The sequence below is a fragment of the Perca fluviatilis genome, chromosome 9, assembly GCF_010015445.1.
Source record: "Perca fluviatilis chromosome 9, GENO_Pfluv_1.0, whole genome shotgun sequence".
NCBI classification, from domain to species: Eukaryota; Metazoa; Chordata; class Actinopteri; order Perciformes; family Percidae; genus Perca; species Perca fluviatilis.
Genome location: NC_053120.1, coordinates 11,381,108 through 11,403,438, shown reverse-complemented (window position 1 = coordinate 11,403,438; position 22,331 = coordinate 11,381,108). Strand labels below are relative to the sequence as shown.

Below are 22,331 nucleotides of genomic sequence, written 5' to 3'. Positions count from 1 at the left end.
AACTATTGGCTTATAGTTAGCATTAGCATTGCTAGCGTTAGCCTTAGCTAACTCGTTCACCACTAATGGAGCGAGATGGAAAATCTAACTTTTCCCGAACCCTGTGGGGAGGAGGGCCACAACATCATGGCCACCAACACAACTCAGCCAAGATTGTTCTTGCTCGGGCTTTAACTTCTGGATATTCGGCAGCGTTGCCACAACGGACCGAATGGGTTTGCTCGCATCTTTCTAGTGCACATCCTCAACATCATCGTTCTCAGCCACTCCTTCTGTTCGCTGATTGGACAGCCAAATATTTGGCCCAGAGAAAACCCAAGAATATACCGCAAACCCAGACAGAGTACTGAAGGGAAATGAAAATTGAGCGGACGTACATAGGAGGGTGGAGCCAGGCTACGCCACCACAGCAGCACTACTACAACTGACTGTTTGACTTAACAGCAAGTACAAAACAAAGTGTTACATCTAGTTTAAAGCTAAAGGTGAAACATTTAGATTCACAAAACTAATTAAATTACATGACAACATCTGAAGTTAAATATATCACATTAAGACAAAAATAAATTTTTTCTTTAATTTACACATGGGATTTCATAAGTGCCTTTTTGGTGAGGGCAAACACATTCTGAATTAGGACTACAGCCAAAATAAAAAGCCAAACAGGTAAACAGAGAGGTGTAAAATGAGAAATTAGCATGAAAACAAACGCTCTGCCAAAAGGCTAAGGGAAAAAACAAATGAGGTTTTTTATGTTACTTTTTCTGCAGGTTTGATTAATTTAAAGCACTTTGTTTTTCCTGCCTGCGCTGTAATGAAAGTTCACTTTATCTCGAAGATGCTTTAGATGCTGTAAGAACAAACACAGATTTATGGTGGAAGGCAGCGGATTGCACAAACAGACTTTTACGGAGTCCTTACAAACTACGAGTCTGAATAATAACATGAACTGAGTGAAAGAAGTAAATGAGACAAAGTGCCAGTGAGTTAAGAGCCTCGGAGTATCACTTAATCAAACGTTAAAGGGTTTAGGGTCAGGCAAACAGAAAAACAAAGAGAGTAATGGAAGAGAGAATAAGGAGAAAAATGAAACCAATGTTTTTCATTCTTCCCTCCCAATATCACTATTTCTGCAGTCAGGGTTCAAAATGAGCACCAGCCACCAGCCAAATGCTGCTAAAATATGCAAGTGGCTGGTAGATTTGCTTCACTCACCAGCCAAAAACACACTGGTAATCTATTGAGTGGCTGGTCAAATTCAAACATTCACTTGCTATTTGGCTGGTGGATGGAAAAGTTCATTTGGAACCCTTGTCTGCAGTACTGCTCTATAGTGTTCACTCTGAAATGGTATACTGTTATTTCTTGGTTTCGCTGTTGCTTTTGTTCTACAATGGAGGCTGCTGTTCTCTGCCCCCATGTTTTACTGCATATTACATTGTGCATGAGCCACAGAGCTTGAAGAAACAACTCACTTCTCAGATATGAAGTACACTTCATATCATATTGCAGGACTTGATCAAGCGTGTATTAACTGTGAAATACATTATACATCGCTGACCCCAAAATCGTAGCATAGAGTAACCGTTACACAACTTTTACAATTATGTAACATCAGTGAACTACACACTTTTTAGGTCTAAGTGCCGTCTCCTTACTGCGTGGTGTGGTGGAGGCTGTTAGTCCCCGTTTCTCTGAGAATATGAGTTGCAGCGAATTGTTTAGCTGTCCGCCTCGAATTTTACTATTTTTGTTCAATCTCAACGCTCTCATAGCGTAATTCTTTTGGCTGCAGCAGGCAGCTGTTCTCAGCAAAGAAGCGCTAAAAACCAACTATACACTACCTGCCCAGCACCAAACAGCAGACAGACACAGTTAGAGACTAGCTGGTGAACATAGTTGAGCATTTATCAGCTAAAGAGTCAGATATTTCCCTCAGGAGTTGGTCGAGACCAAATACAGAGCTAAATGAGAGTTAAGTGAATATTGGACTTACATGCGCCAGAAACATGACTCCAAATGAATGATAGTTGCTCTTCACCCTGACAACGTTATGAGTTGATAATATGTTGATGTTGTGCTTACAGCTTGTTTCCGCTGCACGTGATCAAATAAATCATTATTTTATCGTTATTATTATTATAGTCAAAAGCTGTGTAAGTAAATAAGTAGTTAAGACGCACACCACAAACTGCAACATCGCCATTTTGAGTCTGTCCGGGGAACCTACGTTACAGATCTATATCCCTCATTTCCTGTCATCTCTCTGACTGTACGTAATAAAGGCATAAAAATGCCCCCAAACACTTGGAAAAATAGCAAAGTAAATGGCTATTTAGAGGCTCTGGTGGTCTTCAACTGTACTACAACTACATCCAACTGAGCGAATTGACCAATGCTGCTCTCCTCAGAGTCCCGTGCCCTTTAAACCTGTTGCAAAGTATACGTAGGACTACTAGTTGAAATGTAATAGTAATTATTATTTTACACACATTCAAATGCCAACTTTTCAGTCATCTCCCTCTTTGTCAGACACCCTCTCTTTCTTCTTTGTCACTGTGTCTGTCGATGTCACTTTCCTTTTCTGTTAGTCTCTACCTTACTATCTACCTTTTTTGAAGTTGTCTCTTCAGGAGTGTCAAATGCGTGTGCCTGTATGTGTGTGTGTGTGTGTGTGTTTCTTGAATAGGCAGATAGGCATCTGGCTTGTCAAGGTCATTTATTCACCTTGCTCGTACACATGGGGTGTGTCACCATGGCAACAAGTCTTGCTCCCTCTCTATTAGTTATCTCTAGATACCTCTCTCTCTCTCTCTCTCTCTCTAGCTAAGGATTTTAAACTACATGTGAAACACCACATGTGAATGTTTGTGTGTACATGTGTACTGTCAGTTATATGTTCATAAGGAGGAATAGACCAAAATGTTGTCCTTACAACAGTAGGACTTTATTAAAATCTGATTAAACATCGTCATCTGCTTCCAATATGATACAAAGCAAATACTAAATGTAAGCTCATTTTAATGTCAAGTGTCACTTTGATCGATTAACAGTTGTTTGGTGTCACTGAGTTTATAAATAGTGTACCATTGTTAAAATTCAACTTTTCAGAAAGTAACATTCTTGGAGTACCAGTTGAGTGTTTGTTATTGAAATGTCAGATTTTAGATATTATGTAATGGTACAAAAGTAAGTAGTATAGATGTATTTGCTGTAATTATCATACTCTTATGTACCTAATTTTGTCGAGATAAAATGGACAAAAGAGGATGAAGTGACAAGTGAAAACCCATCATGCAAATGGAAAAAACCTAAGAACGCATGGTAACATTAAAACCGAAAAACTATGGAAATGATAAAATAGAAAAAAGGGAAAGCACAGAGAGTTACAGAGAGAGAAAGAAAGAGTTAGAAATGGACACAAAGATTATTCCCTCTGTGCCTTTAACCAGCTGTTTTGAGTCACACAGCGACCATGTGGATGACAACTGTATAAAGTTGGCTTACAGGCTCACTAAAGACTTGTGTTCTCTTCTGTCTGTGTGTGTGTGTGTGTGTGTGTGTGTGTGTGTGTGTGTGTGTGTGTGTGTGTGTGTGTGTGTGTGTGTGTGTGTGTGTGTGTGTGTGTGTGTGAATGTGCGCACACGTGTTCATGTGTGGTAAAAGGCTGCAGGTTTTAAAATCTCTTAGAGCGTTGTCGGGGTCCACAGCAGGGGTAGTTTTTGTGTATTCAATGGTGGTGCTGACATTTGTAGTGCTGCATTTGAAGTGAGGGTCAATTTGAATATGTTTACCTTACACACACACACACACACACACACACACACACACACACACACACACACACACACACACACACACACACACAAACACACACACACACACCATACTTTGATGTTAAGCCAGTTTTGCTGGATGGTTTGCACAATATGCTGGTTTGGTGCAAAATAAACACCATGTCTGTGCACTGACACACCCACACACACACCCACACACCCACACACCCACACACCCACACACCCACACACCCACACGACAACCATCTGTTCTAATAGTGAGTCCAGTTCCCTGCCAAGTTGTTATCAGCTGATTGGCAGAAGAGCACACCAAAAAGATGCCAGCTCGGTGGACAGACTCTGTCCCACGTCATCTTAAATTACTGCTTAAGCACAAAAGCCTTGAAGAGAGCACACAAGGCAGGTGGACGTTAGTGTTAATTTTGTCACCTATTTTTTATTTAGTCTTAGTCTTAGTCTTGTGCCAAAAAATTTCGTTAGTCAAGTTTTAGTCGACTAAAAGTCTCGTCATTTTAGTCTAGTTTTAGTCAAAAGAGAACTCAAGGTATCTTAGTCAAGTTTTAGTCGACTAAAAGTCTCGCCATTTTAGTCAAGTTTTAGTCAAAACATTTTAGTCTTTTTTTAAATAAATTATTTCTGATAACCATTTCAGTCAAATGGTTATAAAAATAAATAAATGCTATAAAGTTATATAAATATTGAGCCTCTTCCTTATTTCACCAGTAAACGACAAAAACAACCACTGCATGGGGAAAGGATATTTTACAATAAAATAAATGCAGCACGAAACTGGCGAGGCGTATTTCAAGTGAACGCAATATGTGTTGTTTTTCAGACAACGGCAGCTGCAGACTGTCGTACGTCTCGTGTTGGAAATAGAGACAAACCTTTAGACCGTTTAGCTGTCAGCATTTTAACTGTGTTAAATCCAACTGCTAGCTAACGGTAGGCTAACGTTACCTGCTGCCAAGTGTAGTGTTAACTAGCGCCCTGTGCAGCAATGTTTCGGTTGACTAACGTCCGTTTAGGAGCATCAGAGAGAAGCGCAGGCTATTCGGTCCGGTAGATAACGGTCGTTAGGGCACCTGTCGGTGCCGTAGCACCGGGTCTCAGTAACAGCTGAATATTCTATCTCATGATGAAAAAGTTGAGACGATTGTAGACGAAAATGAAGAGAGAGATTTTATCTTAGTTTTTATTTTATGCAAAACATTTTAGTCTCGTCTTTTTTCGTCAACAATAATGCATGTTAATTTAGTCTTAGTCAGCGTTTTTGGACATTGGCGCAGTCTTGTCATCGTCTCGTCTTAGTCATGGAAAAAAAGGTCGTTGACGAACATATTTAGTCTCGTCTCGTCTGACGAAATTAACACTAGTGGACGTAAACATGCCATGACATAAAGTGTCAAGTCATGTTGACTGAGTCTGTCTTTACATCCAGTCAGACTTTTTAGTAGGGCTGGGCAATATGAACAATATAAACACTGATCACGATGGAAAATTATGTACTGTATACTGTTACAGTAAGAGGAAAACCTCTGTCAAATACCACAAACTAAGTTAATCTACCATCTACAGTGTAAATCTTACCAGTAATTAGACACACCCCCAGGAACGAGTGATAACTAATTATAACATCACTATGCATTTACCCCATTAATACATCACAGATGCTGTTATTTTTTAATGGCAAAATACATGGTCTGGATAGGAGCCATCAAAAAATGAGAGATGATTTTTATTTATTCATTTAAATCGATATTCTGTTCGCTGCTTATATGAGTGTTAATTTTCTTTTGTAGGTTGTTAATTTCCTACTAGGGACTGTCAAGCTTAAAGTGATGGTTCGGAGTAATTTCACCCTAGGGTCCTTTGCACCACGTCCTCGAGCCAAACAATCCCCCCAGAAGCTTTTTTCACATGGGTCGAATACTGGGAGCGTTAGCGTTATCAGCTGAATAGCTTATTGCAGGCGCTAATGGATCCAAGAGTGTATCTTGTACATTACCCCACTAATAATGCCCAAAATGATACCAAACTTCTACACTAGTACAAATAGGTTATGTGCTCATAAAATGATGGATTGGAAAGTTTTTAAGTACACCAGGAGTTTATTTTAAATAACACTTGCCTGCTGGCTTCTGCTCTAGGGTGAATTTACTCCGAATCATCACTTTAAGGAAACTCAACTTGTTTATTTTGTCAAAAATATTCCATTCATTCAATATATTTTCTTTAGAGATTGACAGCAAAGGCCTTAATAATTCCGAATTGCATCCTAATTCCTTCTGAAATGCGACCAACATCACTGTAGTCTAGATCCACGGCGTTCCACTTCCGAGATTGCTCTATTGCCATCAGAAATTCCGTCGGATTTCACTCTTTTCAGCCTGATGTCCGTTACCTTCCGTTTTGTTTTGTGTTGGAAATTTAAACTCCGGTGGATTTCTGAGGACTATGGTTAACTGCTCCTCAGATCTCTGCAGGGTAACAGGGAACATACACATGTTCCACCAAAACAAGTTCCTTCCCGTGGCTTTTCCCAGTGCATAGCACCGCCCATGATGATTGTGATTGGTTTAAAGAAATGCCAATAAACCAGAGCACGTATTTCTTCCACACCGGGAATGCTGTGTGGACTAGCCAGACCTTCCTCCGCTGCGCCCAAAGGAAGGTCTGGCAAAGCGAGACTAAACTCACAGTAATATTGTCAGCCTTAATCACTGTCTCCCATGAATCGTGTCTGGCTTACCTTCTACCCACTCAATTATGAAAAAAATTATTTCTGTGCAAAAGAGACAATGACACCAAAGGCAAAGCTACCACGTAATGTATTTCACTGGAGACAGATAGAATACTATTCATCAGTCCCTTCTGTGTTCTCTATCTCTTTTATCTCTAACAGTTTGTTACCTTTCTGTCCTTGGTCTGTCCTTTTTTTTACTTTCTTACCAGTCCATCTCTCCAGAGGGCTCTTCTCCTTCCTTCCTTCCTTCCTTCCTTTTTTCCTTCCTTCCTTCCTTCATTCCTTCCTTCCAGATGCCCCTCTATCTCTTCGACACTCTCTGGCAGTCCAGAACTAATTTGCAGGAGACTAATCTGGCTGGAACATGCTAAACTAATTAACATGGGATGAAGCTGCCTCACTTATCATTGCACCATATGTACATACATCACACACTCATGCTCACACGCCGCCACACACACTCTCTCGCACACATACACACACACAAAATAGATGAGACTCTCCAGGCAGAATATGAAATGATGGGTACTACTTCGGAGAGGAAATGGGGAAGGAGGCCAGATATAAAAAGGAGCTAAAAGAGATAGAGTAGCTATTTCTGTGCCATGTTCACCCAAGTCTGCTTCTACTAATATTAACATATGGAACACCGTGGGCTGCAACCTTTGGGACAAATAAATCCAAGAATGTATACATGCATGTGATTATTTTGCTAGGACTGCCAGAAACGACACACAAACTCTCCTGCACACAATAAAACATTTTCTACAGAATTGACTCAGCATACAGTTCAGCTTGTTTTTTTTTGCTACGCACACATTTCTTCAAAAGATAATTTCCATACCGTATTTGTAACACGCACACATTATATATAAAAATCAAGGTTGAAACTTTTCGTTAGATTCTAGCATGCTGGGTGGTGCCTTTTTTAGTGTATGCTTTGTAAGATATTGCCTGCTGTAATATCATGTTTGGTATGGTCGATTATTAGAAGCATGTTTGCTGGATATTGATTTGCTGCCATACCGGCTCGTTAGCTTTTGCTACACAACAATATGAAATGTGTGTGCAGCATGCAACAGTGTTTGCTGTAGCAAGGTCATCAGAACAGGTTATAAAAGAGAGAACAAATTCAGCATACATGGCATCATCTCTGATGTGCTGTGGTGCAGTTTAGTATTTGCAGCCGTTTTCATTTTTCTTTTTCTTTTTTTAGCACAGAACTAGCACAGCCTCATTAATGCACAGATTTACCTCGACACACGTTGCCATTGTCTGGTTCATAACCCGCTTTGCAGCTGCAGCTGCCGATGGGTACCATCCACTCTCCATCTCCGTTACAGTAGAGCTTTATGGGCACGTCTACTTCCTCAGCGTTAGGGATACAACTTCCTCTAGCGATGACTAATGAGGTGGACTCTGCTCCAGTCAGCGTCTGCACAGAATCAGAATCATAAAAAAATGTCTACTTGAATGTCTGTATACATCTTGGACAACAGCTGCACCAAAGTCTGATCGAAGGAGCACCACTGTTTTCAGTTAGTTCTGGTCCATACCTCTGGGAAAAAGGCAAAGTTTTGCACCACGCTGGGGCATTTCTTATAGAACACTCTGACAGCCAGAAGAGACATGCAAGCGCCCAAATCCTGGAAGGCCAAGTGGAAGCCTCTGCCTTTGGACAACGGCCCGAAACTCCGAACTTCTGTGTTCACCTTCATTAGCCTTCCACCGAAATCCACCTGGGAGAAACTCTCATCTGCTGCGATGGTGTCCACCTTACAGTGACGTACGGACAGAGGAAAGAATAGAAAAAGAAAGCAAGAAAGAAAAAGAATATAAACAAACTTCTTCTAGGGTTCTCTGTCCATGTTCTTTGGTTCTTATTTTAGATTCACTAAGTGATGTTTGAATCTGCTGTATATTACTGGAGAAATGCACTTGTGATCACATACCATATCATTTTGTTATGTTTAAAATTTAGTCATAATTTGCTATTTTCCCCAATGAACCTCGATGATGCCACCAGTTGAGGCTGCTAGGAGACTTCCAACACTTGGTTGGTTTCTAACACTCTGATTCTTCAACACAAATAGTGTGAAACTACACTCAAATGTAATTAAATTTGGTTAATTGAAAAACTGCAAACAAGACTGTGTACGTTACATTTTTAGGAATGAAGTCAACTATGAATCCCAAAGAGCACTGGGAAAACACATCAACATCTGTGAGCATTCAGTCCTAAGAACTGAAGGAAGTTTAAAAATTGTAGACTTTGTTCAATAAACTCATTTGTGATATAATCAATTTTGGATCAGTTCAGTGTTTTCTTCTGGATTGCAGATTGTCCCTATCCTTTGAAAACAATTCATTTCCAAAATGACAACAACAAGAAAAACAAATCGTCACTATCAGCTTTGTGACAAAGCATTGTTCAGATAATCTAATCTGATAATCCAATCCTATATACTATGTAACCTATGTACAAAGTTAGGCTGAGCCATAAGGTAGTCCAAATGAATTGATGTCTTTGTAACATTGAGATTATCATCCATATTTTACTTTGAAGTGCTAATTTATAGTGCGACAATACTTTCAGAACCAGCAGCTTTTAAAGTGGCCATATTATGCTCATTTTTAGGTTCATAATTGTAATTTGAGGTTGTATCAGAATAGGTTTACATGGTTTAATTTTCATATTTTTGTTCTACTGCACATTGCTGCAGTTCCTCCTTTTACACTCAGGTTTCTGTTTAAGCTTAACTTCTGTAACATCTCTGTTGTCAGTCGCACATGCGCAGTAGCTAGGTAAGGATTACATGAGCTAGCTCCAACTTTGGCCTGTACAAGGCAGGATTAGCTGGACTTCTTCTAAACTAGGGCGCACTTCCAACTTTGTGTGGAATACCTGCAGAACAGGGACATGTAAGTAGTTCTATACAATTTATTTTGTAGATTAGGGTGAATTTGTGTGTGTTGTAGCAGTGTTTTGCCATTGAGAACGAGCTAGCATGCTAACGGTTAGCCCCCTAGGCCCCTCGTCTCGGCTACTGACGTAGAAAGCCCTGCAGATTTTGACCAGCTCACCCAGAGACTGAAGGCAGGACACATTCAGAAACCGTATCTCACTCAAAACAGCATGGACGTTTTTTTTGTTCAAAGTTTGTATGCGTGTGGAAGCACCAGAGACACAAAACAACACTCCAAATCCCAGAAAAAAAAGTGATTTTTTTCATAATATGGGCACTTTAATACTTCGCCTCTTTTCTGGACTCATTACCTTAAGAAAAGGGGCATTGGCCCAGTACTCCACCCCTTTGATGCTCTGTGACAACGTCCTTTCTGTCTCCAGGTAGTACAGGTTGAATGTCTCTTTGCAGGAGCCCAGGACGCTGGGGATGGAGGCACAGTCGCGTACAGTGAAGCGGATCTCCACGTAGATGCGTTGCGCAGCCCGCCGGTCGATATAAGTCGTGAGGAGCCAGTTGTTCTGGCTGGGATCAAACACGTTGCACACCTGGTAGGTCCTGATGGTGTTGAGGTTTTCATCATAACCACTCACCTCCTCCCACTGTGGAATGTGTGTGTGTGTGTGTGTGTGTGTGTGTGTGTGTGTGTGTGTGTGTGTGTGTGTGTGTGTGTGTGTGTGTGTGTGTGTGTGTGTGTGTGTGTGTGTGTGTAAGGAAGGGGCAGGGGGTAATGAATGAGAGGGGAGGAAGTAGGGGAAGAGGGGAGAAGAGAGGCCAAAATGATTAATGGGTTTACCAAGACCTGACACAAATTAAACTTTCTCTTTCCCTCCCTCCCATTTTGTCTCTCTCTTTTCCTACCTCCCCTCTCCCCTACCTCATTCACTTTTGTTCCCTTTCCTCTACCTTGTTCTATTCTGAAGAGAGACAACCATTCATCACAATTAGAGCCGATCACCTCACACACACACACACACACACACACACACACACACACCCCCCAACACACACACACTACGACTATTGTAACCGGCTAGCAGCCAAGCCAGCATTTAGAAAAACCTAGGAGTTCAAGAAAGTGGGTGGAAGACCCTATTGTATTGTATTTTTTTTTCAGTTATATTTTATTCTGTTCTATTAATTTGTCTCTTGTGGACACGTGTGAGCAACACCTCCCTGGTCTATTGGAATCCATTCTATTCTGCATCAATAGCGGTTAATTGGTGTCACCTTGCAACTGTAATTAAGATTTTGACAGACTTCTTAATGGAGCACTGTAAAGTGTACTCAAACTGCTTTTCCCAAGGGTACACACACATGCATACACCTACACACGCACACACACACACAGTACACCTTTGCACATTGTTCTTACTCCGTTGGCAGGGAACGATATCCAGCCGAGCTCAGCTGTCGCTGTCCTTGTATCCATCACCGTCTCTGTCAGACAAAAAGAGAGACAGAGGGAGAAGTGAAGCGAGGGAGCTGCAGGACGAGGACAGGTATGAGTTTAATTATTAGTCAGCTCAGACACCAACTTTAGTACTGCAGTGCATAGAGATGCATGTCATTCATATTCATAAAACCCCACTTTACACTGTTTTCTGTAATGCTTCCCCCCCCCCCCTTTCATCAAGGAGATAATAGCCACAAATAAACCTAAACAAATGAACAGGCTTCTGGTTACTCTAAGTATTATTATTGTATATTATTGTAATGACATATCCATAGACTGTTTATAATATGGACGTAGTTTCCATGATGCCACCCATAGGTTTCTAGGCAAATAGATGGGTTGGATGAAGCCTATGCTTGCTTCCTGTGACTGCAGCCCACCTGTCACTTAACAGGGGAAGGCCCTTAGTTATGCAGAACTTTAAGCCTGAATATAATTTAAACAGGTGAGTTATAAAAATATTCACCCGCTGAACAGTTGTCATGAAGGGGAAAATTAGCTATAAAGACCAAAACCCAAACTGTGTTTGAACTACACAGAAGGCTTTTTTTTAGCTCTCCTACGTTACTTGTGTAGGTGAACTAAACTGCCGTATGCAAAATCAAAAGCGAGCAGACAGGCTAAGAAGCTCAAGCTGACATAAGTAGGTTGGCGTGCTGACAACACAGACCTTAGTCTCGCTTTGCCAGACCATCCACACGCTGTGGAGCAGAGGAGGGTCTGGCTACTCCCCACAGCATTCCAGGATGGGAGAAAAACATGCTCTGGTTAATTGGCATTTCGGTAACACTTTACTTGAAGGTATCTACATAAGAGTGACATGACCGGGTCATGAACACATGACCATGTCATGACAGTCATGACCGGGTCATGAACCCTAACTCTAACCCTAACCCCTAAGTATAACTTGTCATGACAAAGACCGAATGACACTTCCTAAAAGAAGCGTTTATAATAATAATAAATTGAATTTATCTTGCGCTTTTCATAGACTCAAAGTCGCTTGTTTATGACTTGTTTATGTTTGTGACACGTTCATGACAGTGTCATGTCACTCTTATGTAGATACCTTCAAGTAAAGTGTAACCGGCATTTCTTTTAACCAATCACAATCGTCTTGGGCGGGGCCGAGCGCCGCACGGAGCCGCTGCAACATAGTCGCGCGAGAGAAAACTCAGACCGGACAGATAGTCTAGCTAGCTGTCTGGATTTACCCCGCAGAGATCTGAGGAGCAGTTTAACTGTAGTTGTCATAAATCAACCGGAGTTTATAATTCCAACACAAAGAAAGCGGAAGGAAACGGACATCAGCGAAAATGCATGCATCCGGCGGAATTTCAGGCAGCACCGGAGCAATCCCGGCAGTGGAACGTGAAGGATATAGACTACACAGACCCGAACACAGAGCCCTTTGTAATAATCAAGGTGAAAAGATTCAACGACATCACACCACCAGGCAGCTGCAGGCAAACAACACCCCTTGATTCTTGACATGCTCTTCTCCTCTTGCACTCTTTCATTCTGTCACCCTGCCTCTCATTATCTCGCCCACCCACCACCCCCTTCTCCTAACATCCCCCCCACCTTCATCCTCTCCTTCACTCTACCTCCCTGTCTTTTATCTCCCACCTCTACCTTGGGTGCTTCCTTTTTTGTTGCCAGCGAGCCTAATTACAGCAGAACCCAGTTTTGCAGCTCTCTCTTGGGAATGAAGGTCGTTTGGGAAAATGAAATGCTTGTCACGCGAAAATGTAGTCGACTATCAAAATCCTGGACCAAAGCTTATTCAAACGGTGACAATTGTCACTATCTAATTTGTAGCTTCAGTGCATTTAGTGGCATGTTGTCAACAAAGATTTTCAAACATCGACCCAGAGCATAATAAAGACCCAGTTTATTTCTGCCTTGAATATTTTGCCTGTTCAGATGTCTTTGAAGTTTGGGAAAAATAAATAAATAAATGAGGCTAAATAGAAAAATGGTAATATAGAGAGAAATCCACAATGTTGACAGAAGAGGTGTTGGAATAGCTCATGTAGCCTTCCAAGCAATACCTTCCAGCAAAGTCTTGCAAGAAGGGATTTGATATAGGGCTTTGCTTAAAGAATAGAACAATGGCTGTGCACTGTCACACTCAACCATACCACCATATTTCTGGTTCAAAAACAAGGTGTTAAAGGCATATTCAGGCACTTTTAGCATATATATATATATATATATATATATATATATAATATAAACTTAGCTGGTAATACATTTATTGAAAATTGATTGCATCATAATGCCCAGGAACTCTTGTGAGAACTCTTTCATTCCTCATTTTATGTTATTACATCTTGCTCACAGAGCATTATGAACAAGTGCTGGGAGAGTGTGGGTGTAAACATAAAAAAGTATTTTTTTATAAATTATTTTTATTTTATATTGAACAAATTTAAATGAATAAAAATATGAAATCTGACCAAATGTCTGATAATTTTTCTGGGCTACAACTAACGATCATTTAAATTATTGATACATGCTCCAAGTTTTCTTGTGTCCTGGCCATTACAGCAGCACCACATAAAACATAGGTTTCAAACATGTAACACGGACACGGAAAATGGCAAAAATAGTGAAAATGCTCCATTAAGCACAAGGTAACGACCGCAAACTTATTTGCAACCCCCAAAGACATTTCATTTGCATATTGGGCAAATAAAAGCATCAAATCCTCACATTTGAGAAGCTCGAACCAGCAAATGTTTGGCATTTTTGGCAAAAAAACAATTTATTTATATATTAACTAATTATCTTTCGATTAACGATGAATTGACTTGTTGACTTGTGACTTGTTTCAATTCTCTTTATATCTTTGTACAATTACAAACCACTTGTCCAGAAGTGTAAAAACAGCACAACCAAACCATATCAGCAAACATGCCTTGTGAATTCTCAGTTTACATAAAAGAGAAGAAATCTACACTGGGTTTATTAGAGTGCATCAACTCATCCATCTAATTAACAGCGCACAGCGCACACCTCTCCGTCCGTGCATAATAGGGTATACTCTCCGATCAGCCTAATTACTTTTGACATATTGGAGGCTGTGATAGCACTGTGCCCACCTCCCCCGCAGTGTTGCACCTCCTCAACCAATGCAACACCAATGAACAAAACCAAAGCCATTTTATGGCAGAAGAAACAGCAGGTAAATCTGTATGATATTGTAGCAGTCAAAGAGGCTGTTAAATCCTTGTTGTGGCCCAAGAAGGGAAAATAAAAGTATTTCCATCACAGACTCTGAATTAGAAGTAATTTTACTGGTTCACTGCCTCCTCCTGTTTTGTTTTTCTCTATATGTATGCATGTGTGTGTGTGTGTGTGTGTGTGTGTGTGTGTGTGTGTGTGTGTGTGTGTGTGTGTGTGTGTGTGTGTGTGTGTGTGTGTGTGTGTGTGTGTGTATGTATAAGTACAGGTGGTCAAATGGCAAGTGAGGTTTATCCTATGCTAATTGACCTATTGTGTTCTTACTAGATTAGTCTATTCAAAGACTGCAAATTAGTGCTGATTTATATGCCTCTAAATGTGTGTGTGTGTGTGTGTGTGTGTGTGTGTGTGTGTGTGTGTGTGTGTGTGTGTGTGTGTGTGTGTGTGTCTGTGCTGTCTATACTGTATGTGCCTCAGAGAAATAAAGAAAGCACGCCTGGGAGCATCATACTCGTGATTAAGGGAGAATACCGAAATACCACGCACACATGCACACACACCAGCCAAACACACGCTAAAAGCCCTCCTGGAGTAAAAGACATCATGCCGCCCGCAGAGACAGCTGTTGACCAATCAGGTGTTGAAGTAAAATGGCACAGCATCACAGAAGGGCAACTCAGTCAGGAGCATACACACACACACACTCAGACGCAGATGTGCACTTGCAAATATCAAATATACTTGGGGCTATACAGATGAGTACGCTCTCACACACAAACATTAACTCAAACAGAGCAGCTTTTCTGTTATTCCAACCCCACATGCCCCTAAAATCAATAAGGAAGACAATTATGAGGCAGGGCTCTCTGCTCTACAAATCAAAAAAAAAAAAACTCTTTCACACATGTAACCTTGCTGAGCATTTACCTCTCCACAGGACGTTATGTAATTAGAATTAAACACTAGGATGAACAGCTAAACAAAAAGATGGCTTGGATTATAAGAAAGAACGAATGAAAGCAAGCATATATAAATCTTATGAAGTTTCAGCTCCTGACTAAAATGTTTTTCTGCATTAGGCCCACAGGAGCTTCAGCAGACTCAGTATTATACTCTAGTGTCTCAAAACTGTTACTTCTCTGCACACAGTTCCCTTCAGCTAGACTTTGGCTTGTACACAGCCTGCAAAGTCTCGCCCGATAATTTTCACATTCAACATCAATCTGTACTGGCTAATGGGCTGACCCTGTTGTCTTAAAAGAGTCTGCTCAGCAGTTCAAAAACACATTGTATCAGCAAAAAAAAGACATAACTATGCAACGACATTATTTACATGAGGAGCGGCGTATGTTGCGGACAATTGCGCTACAATAGCATCACACCATTATGTCATAAATTAAAGAGAGTTTGGTTTAGGGGGGATTTTCCTTTTTATCCACTTACCCTGAGTTGAACTAACACGCACTGCTACTTTTTTAGGTGCAATTTGAAGATGTACGAAATGGTATATTACCCCGAAAATACTACATTACTGGATGTCTATGGGATCAGTAGCAGCTCTACTTTAAAAGTAGGGATTGTTAGTCTAATTAAACTACATTTTGTATCCTATATACTTACTGGTGTGTATGTCTATTTTAGATAATGTATGGGCCTGTCTAGAAAAGAATTCACTATCTCAAAACAAAAGCATCTCTTTAAAAGGGGTACTCCAGCAATTTAGTAATGCACTTCACAAGACAGATTTTTTTAAAGAATGGTCAAAGTAGAAACAACATTGGCTGAGACATCCTTGTAGTCCCTAGTATGCGGGGCTATTTGAGGCTCCAAAAAAAAAAAAAGCCCATGTCTTAGAAACCAATTATATTACTACAACATCAAGACATGGAAGTGCACTTTAATACCTGATGCCCTGATAAATGCCCTGTAAATTTAACTATTATCGATTAGAGGTAGAAACTGTCTAAGTCTCTTTGACTAGTCCACTAAGTATAGGAAAACAACACGACCATAGGTTCTGCTCTATCACGTTTATTAGTCCCTCTCCCCCTGCTAACGTTTCCTGCTAATACTGGTATTAAGTTCCTTCTTGATTTCTATTCCTCTTTGTGCTGCACAAAACAAATTAGACACATGGGGCTATTGCTCCTTGTGTATTAATAGCTACTCTCTGTTTATTTGCCAACCTGCAATAGGACAGTATATTAGTGATGAACACAAAGGACTCCAAGCCAAATAGTTGAACTTTTGATAAAATTATAAATATTGTTAACAATGCCTCTGTATTCCACAGTTCTTTCCAGTTAAATGTCTTCCTCTATGCTTGTATATGATTACTTGAGTGACCTGTGTTGACAAATCTTACTGCTTCATGTGGCTATTGGCTTTGTTCCCATTTTCCTTTTTACTAGAAGTGTTTTTTTTGTTTAATAAAGGCGTGTTTGTGTCAAGAGCACAATCCTGACGATAAAATATTCCTGTGTCAAAGTTCCACTTGAGGTTGCTAAATTGCTCTTTGTGGTGTTAAGCTTTTGCGCTCAGTTTCCTAGCTACTAAATTAGGTGCTATGCCTCTTTAAGTATTCTGGGTTTCAGCTACTGTCAGCTCCACTTTTATTTATGCACATTTAAACTCCTTTTACCAAGAGGGGTAATTCAAGCACCTCCGTCCCTGCTAAAATATAGACTATGGCACACACATCATTCTGAATAGAGTAGTTATAGTAAACAGCATGCAATACATTATGAAGTTACATAATAGTGTTTCAGTAAAAATGGGTTTGAAGAAAGTCCTTATATAACTAAATAGGAGGAAAGCATCAGAATCTAGTATTCTGTTTCTTCTTGAGTTTAAGCAAATATCAATTGCTGAATTGGTCATTTGATATAAGTGGGCCTAATACAATACAGTTATATATTGCTTTACTTCATATTGATGGACCATAAAGCCTGTAGCTGTAGATAATAATGTAGAGGCCTGATTTAAACTTCTTTGTAGATAACAACTATTGACTTTACGTGTAAGCCTACTAGACATATATATATATACACATATATATATACACACATATACATATATATACACATATATATATACACACACACACATATATATACATATATATATATATATATATATATACATACATATATATATATACATACATATATATATACATACACATATATATATATATATATATATATATATACACACACACATATACATATATACATATATATATATATATATATATATATATATATATATATATATATATATATATATTTGTTATTTATCACTGTGACTATGTGATGTTAGAACTGTGCTGTTATGTATTGTCACACATTCCACCAGCAGTTTAATTTAATCAAACTGAACAGAATTAAAGCAGGACTAATCCAACATTTGATATTACAGTAACAATGGAGCAGACAACTACGAGAAAAGAAGTCGCACACAGTGACAAACTCACAGACAAAATTATTACCTGACTCAGCAGTTTCCCTCAGCTCCGTGGAGCATTTTAGCCTCTTTTGGCTCATTTGTTTTACTTTTACGGTCAGCAACTTTTCATTGTCATTATTTTTCCCAGCTGCAGCAGACAGCTGTTTTCCAAAAACAGTCCCCTGTATGCTCCGTAGCCAGCACCAAGCATCAGACAATGTTAGCGACTAGTTGGTGAACATAGTAGAGCATTTAGAAGCTAAAGCGCCAGATATTTCCCACAGCTGTTGGTGAAGGCCAGACAGAGTACATATTTAACTTACACTCAGTGATCAGAACAATTGCTCCGAATGACTGCTAATGTTGCTCAGCGTCTTCCAGATGTGTAAATAGGCAGCTGCTTCGCTAACTTACTCACAGTAATTTACAGCTTGTTCAGCTCTGCATGTGGCCAAAAACAAATTTTTACGATATTATTTATATTTCTTCAAAACATGTCAAACCATTGACCCTTCCAACACCAACCAAAAGCATGGACAAAAGACTACCTGACAGGTGATAAACAGATAATGAATGGTCACAGATTTAAAGACATCCATCCATCACACGCATTGTAGACGTTTTCAGGCCAAATGTGCCCACAAAGCAGTGTGCTCTCACAGCTACAGATCTGTAGGATCAGACGTGTGCACAAGTGTAACCCATGCCTTGAGATATCAGGTTGTTTTTCTCATTGCTGACACGTCGTTGTTGTGAATGGAAGCTGGCAGAGGCGCAGGGCCATCGTGTTAAAAAGAAAAACCAAGCTGTCACAAGAGCACTTATCTGTGTCACAGTTTCTTAGTGAGCAAGCATCTCACACAAAACACACGCACACACACTTTCAGTCTCAGACTTTGTGGTCCCTGTCTTTGTTTCTTTCTCCATCATGTCCTTTATGTCTCTCCCTCACCCTCTGATTTCACCCCTATCACATCTGTTAACAGCCTTGACCTAGAAAACTTGTGGTGTAATGATTTCACTTGATGAAAGAGGACATGCTCGTCACTGTTGGAAAACATAACGTATCATCGCTCTACTACAGAAACCTTTCTGAAAACTACAGTCTTTAAAGAAGCAGGGCATGTTTGGGGCTTTAAAACACAGAAGATGTATCGCTGTTCTCCAGAATACGATTTCTTGTCACAGTAGAGGCTTGCCACTATAAATACAACTGCAAGATATTGAGTTTTTAGACAACAGGGTGTGCTAGTCACTGTAAAATAAATAAATAACGTATTGTCTTTTAGAAAAAAGGAACGGCACAACAATAAAACGAGAATATATTGGGTTCTTATTTTTAGAACTGAGCCCTGATGAAGCCTGTCTTTATATCCCTCACTCTCTCTCTCTCTCTGGAAGAAACTTAACACGAAACTGCCACTACCACAAAAAGAAACGTGCACACACACATGTGCACACGCTCGCTCAGGGACACCAGCGCTGTGTGAAGCATCCAGTCTGTCAATGTGGCAGAATCCTTTGTGCCTTTGTGCCTAACACAAGGGGAACAGGCCTCTATCTGACATGCCCTGTTTTTTCAAGGAGAGTGACGCCTGTAGACGCCACATAAGACATTGTCACATGTCGGATCGTTAGTTAACCTGATTGTTCAGTGCATTGATTGGCTGGGTAATTCAGAGGGTTCAAGAGTGGGCATGGGTGAGGCTGATTTAACTTCTGTAGGCACAAATAAAAGTTGATGTGCTCACTGTGGAACATATGGTGAATTGGATGAGCAGCCATGTGTCCTCTTTTGTTAAATGGAAATAAAAACAGGTAAAATTAAAATTCCAGTGAGGAATGTGTGGTGGGGTTGGAGGACAATGGATATAGACATTACTTTGCTTGATTTCAGACGTGATTTCTCAAGACTGAAAAGAGTGTCTTCCATATACAGGAAGACTGTCAGCATATAGATGGAGGCTCAGTGATGGGAACCCAGGTGAGAGAGGAAACAGCTGTTGAACTCATCATAGAGGATAATTTAATTAATACTGAAGCAAGAGATGCACCAATCCCAATACTGGCCTTATTTAGCAGATTGTCTATCGGCCATTTTGATGCGCAAGTGCTTCACAATGAATGCTTTTCAATGTGAAAGCAATGGCGGCCCTTACTGTTAAACCTATGGTGTCAACAATTTGTAGTTAGCATTGCCACAAAGTTACAGATACAGCCTCATGTTTTTGGAAATGTGTTCCATGCAGTAAGTAAGGGTAACAAATATCTGGGAAACAAAAACAGCAGTGGTTAGGATTGGTACACGGTATCAGCAGATACCATGCGCTAAGGGTTTTTGGTATTGCAGAGAAAAATAATATTTAATTCTTGCATTGCACTGTAATAGTGATTAACACAGCCCTCTGCATGTGATATAGTGGGGTTTGATAGGAGGTTAATGCTTTAAGGGTCAAATATGAAGCTTCATGGGTACCTCGCTGATTTCATATTTTACTTCCATAAAGATGGGGAACTCACAAAAGACAGATTAAAAAGGAATGGTCAATACATACAATACGAAGCAGAGATATTCCAATTTTTATTCCGTAGTTTGGGTCAAGCTCCAAAAAAAACTTGATCCTACATTTCCCACAAAACAACCAATATAATCGTTTTGGTAGACCCCCTCCTTTCCTGTGCTGAACACGCACGTCTTTTTAACTCTTATTGTCTTTCTGTTAGAAATGTGCAGTCTCAAAACTCAAACAACAATAAACCTGATTACATTACTGGTACTGATTTTGGTTATTCCAATATATAACCTTTTAAGTGTAAAACCTATGGAGTTCCCCTTTAAGAAAGTATCACCGAATTTGATTTGACATCTTGAGTACACTGTAAATGAAACTCCAACTTCAACTGCCATAAAACTCACAAAACTACGTGGTAAAATCCATTAGGGCTTTAAGAGCATCAAGAGATTTCCGATGTTTTCACTGTGTGCGTCTCAGAGCTGCCAGTCAGAAATGAAAGATGAGTGGGACACAAAATCAGAAGAAGCAGAACTGAGAGCTACACATTGAAGCATTACAGCTCCAAACGCCGACATTTAATCTCCAAGCCCCCAACATCAAAGCCCTAATCCCCCACTTTTTTTCATCAAATCAATCTTAAGTATATACTATACTATATATATACTTCCATTTTATATTTTCGCAATTTTGACATGTACATGACATTTAGAAACCTTGGGGGAGTCCATCAAAGTGGGGAGTCAAAATAATTTTATATGTGACTTGCGATCAGAAAAAAGCCTGATGGAAAAGGACCTAGTAGCTGAATAGAAATGGACCATAGTATGTATTGTGTGTTTAAGTACATCTACACTGCATCTCAAACGGCGACAAGCTCATCCTATTCACAAAGAATACACCCACAGCAGCATTACAGCCTCTTACTCTGATGTAAGTGCATTGAGAAAGCAATGTGTCAATGAAAAAGAAGTCCGATCAAATACACATCTCTAGTGTACTGAAGACTGCGACAAGCCAACATTTTCAGCCGAGCCTTCAATTATAAATCTTTGTGTGAATGTGGTCGAGTTCTTCAAATAAGCTCATTTTTTAGCAAACATTAGACTTGGACAAATAATGCATTTTACAAAATACTAGGGCAGCAACTAGTAATTATTTTCATTATCAATCAGCCGATTTTTCTATTAATTATTATATAAGAGCCCAGGGTGATGTATTCACATTGTTTTGTCCATCTAACAGTGCAAACAAAATATGCAGTTTATTAATAAAACTTGCTGAAACTAGTACCTTTTTAGCATTTCTTCCCATTCAAAATTACATAAATGATTGTCCTATTTTAAAAACTGTCAAATTTTCTGTAAATTACTAACTAATTAATCAGCTAAAAATATCTAATAATAAAATATCATAAAATTTTTTACCAAATACCCCACTATCGATATTGCGACCATTTTGTAGGGTTTACTATTGTTGCTTTCACAAAATATTTACACCATGCGATATATGATCAATATCAATAATGTTAATATAATGAATAAAGTGGGTAAAGGCAAATAATAGAACAGCTAGAACAGTCTGATGAGTTCAGAAAATTACATCACTTTACTGTAATTCAGCCTTTAAAACCAGGAAAAGACAACACTTATGCCATTAGGATATCAAAACTTTTAGATAGATATCAGGGGTTTCAGGAAGCAGCTTTAACAAACTGAGTCTAACCCTGAACTCTGAGTTGATTTACCCTGAGATGGGAAACTGTGTTTTCTGTTCCAGAACAGCTGATTCGAGTTGGTTCAATCAACTCGGAGTAGGCTGACTCAGAGCTAAGCGCGTGCACAATAAACCAACACTGTTTGTTTTTTTATTCATGCACATAACAAACTGCACTAAAATGTGCCCGATACAGACTGAATGAATAAGGAAATGGAAGAGCGCCGTGTCAGAGGGAGGAGACTGAGAGAAACTCAAGGTTTATTGAAGAAAACCTGCTCCCGACCAGAGGCCCGTTCCAGAAAGCAGGTTTAGTGAAAACTCTGAGTTGGTTAACCCTGAGATGAGGGGAACTCTGGGTTTTCCGTTCCAGAAAGAGAGGTAACTTAACCTCAGAGTCAGTTACTGTGGTAACTGAGTCTGTGAACCTAACTTGGTCGGGAGCAGGTTTTCTTCAAGAAACGGGGAAAAAAAACTTGAGTTTCTCTCAGTCTCCTCCCT

The 22,331-nt window shown here is 39.7% G+C and overlaps 1 protein-coding gene across 1 annotated transcript in view; it reads right to left on the bottom strand.

Annotated features, from left to right (window-relative positions):
* Nucleotides 1–22,331, bottom strand: part of LOC120565923 (ephrin type-B receptor 1-like) — a 98,457-nt gene that overhangs the window by 54,708 nt on the left and 21,418 nt on the right. The window contains 4 exon segments of the mRNA XM_039812048.1: nt 7,798–7,978; nt 8,100–8,318; nt 9,821–10,111; nt 10,885–10,949. Of these exon segments, the coding sequence (XP_039667982.1) occupies nt 7,798–7,978; nt 8,100–8,318; nt 9,821–10,111; nt 10,885–10,949 (756 nt within the window).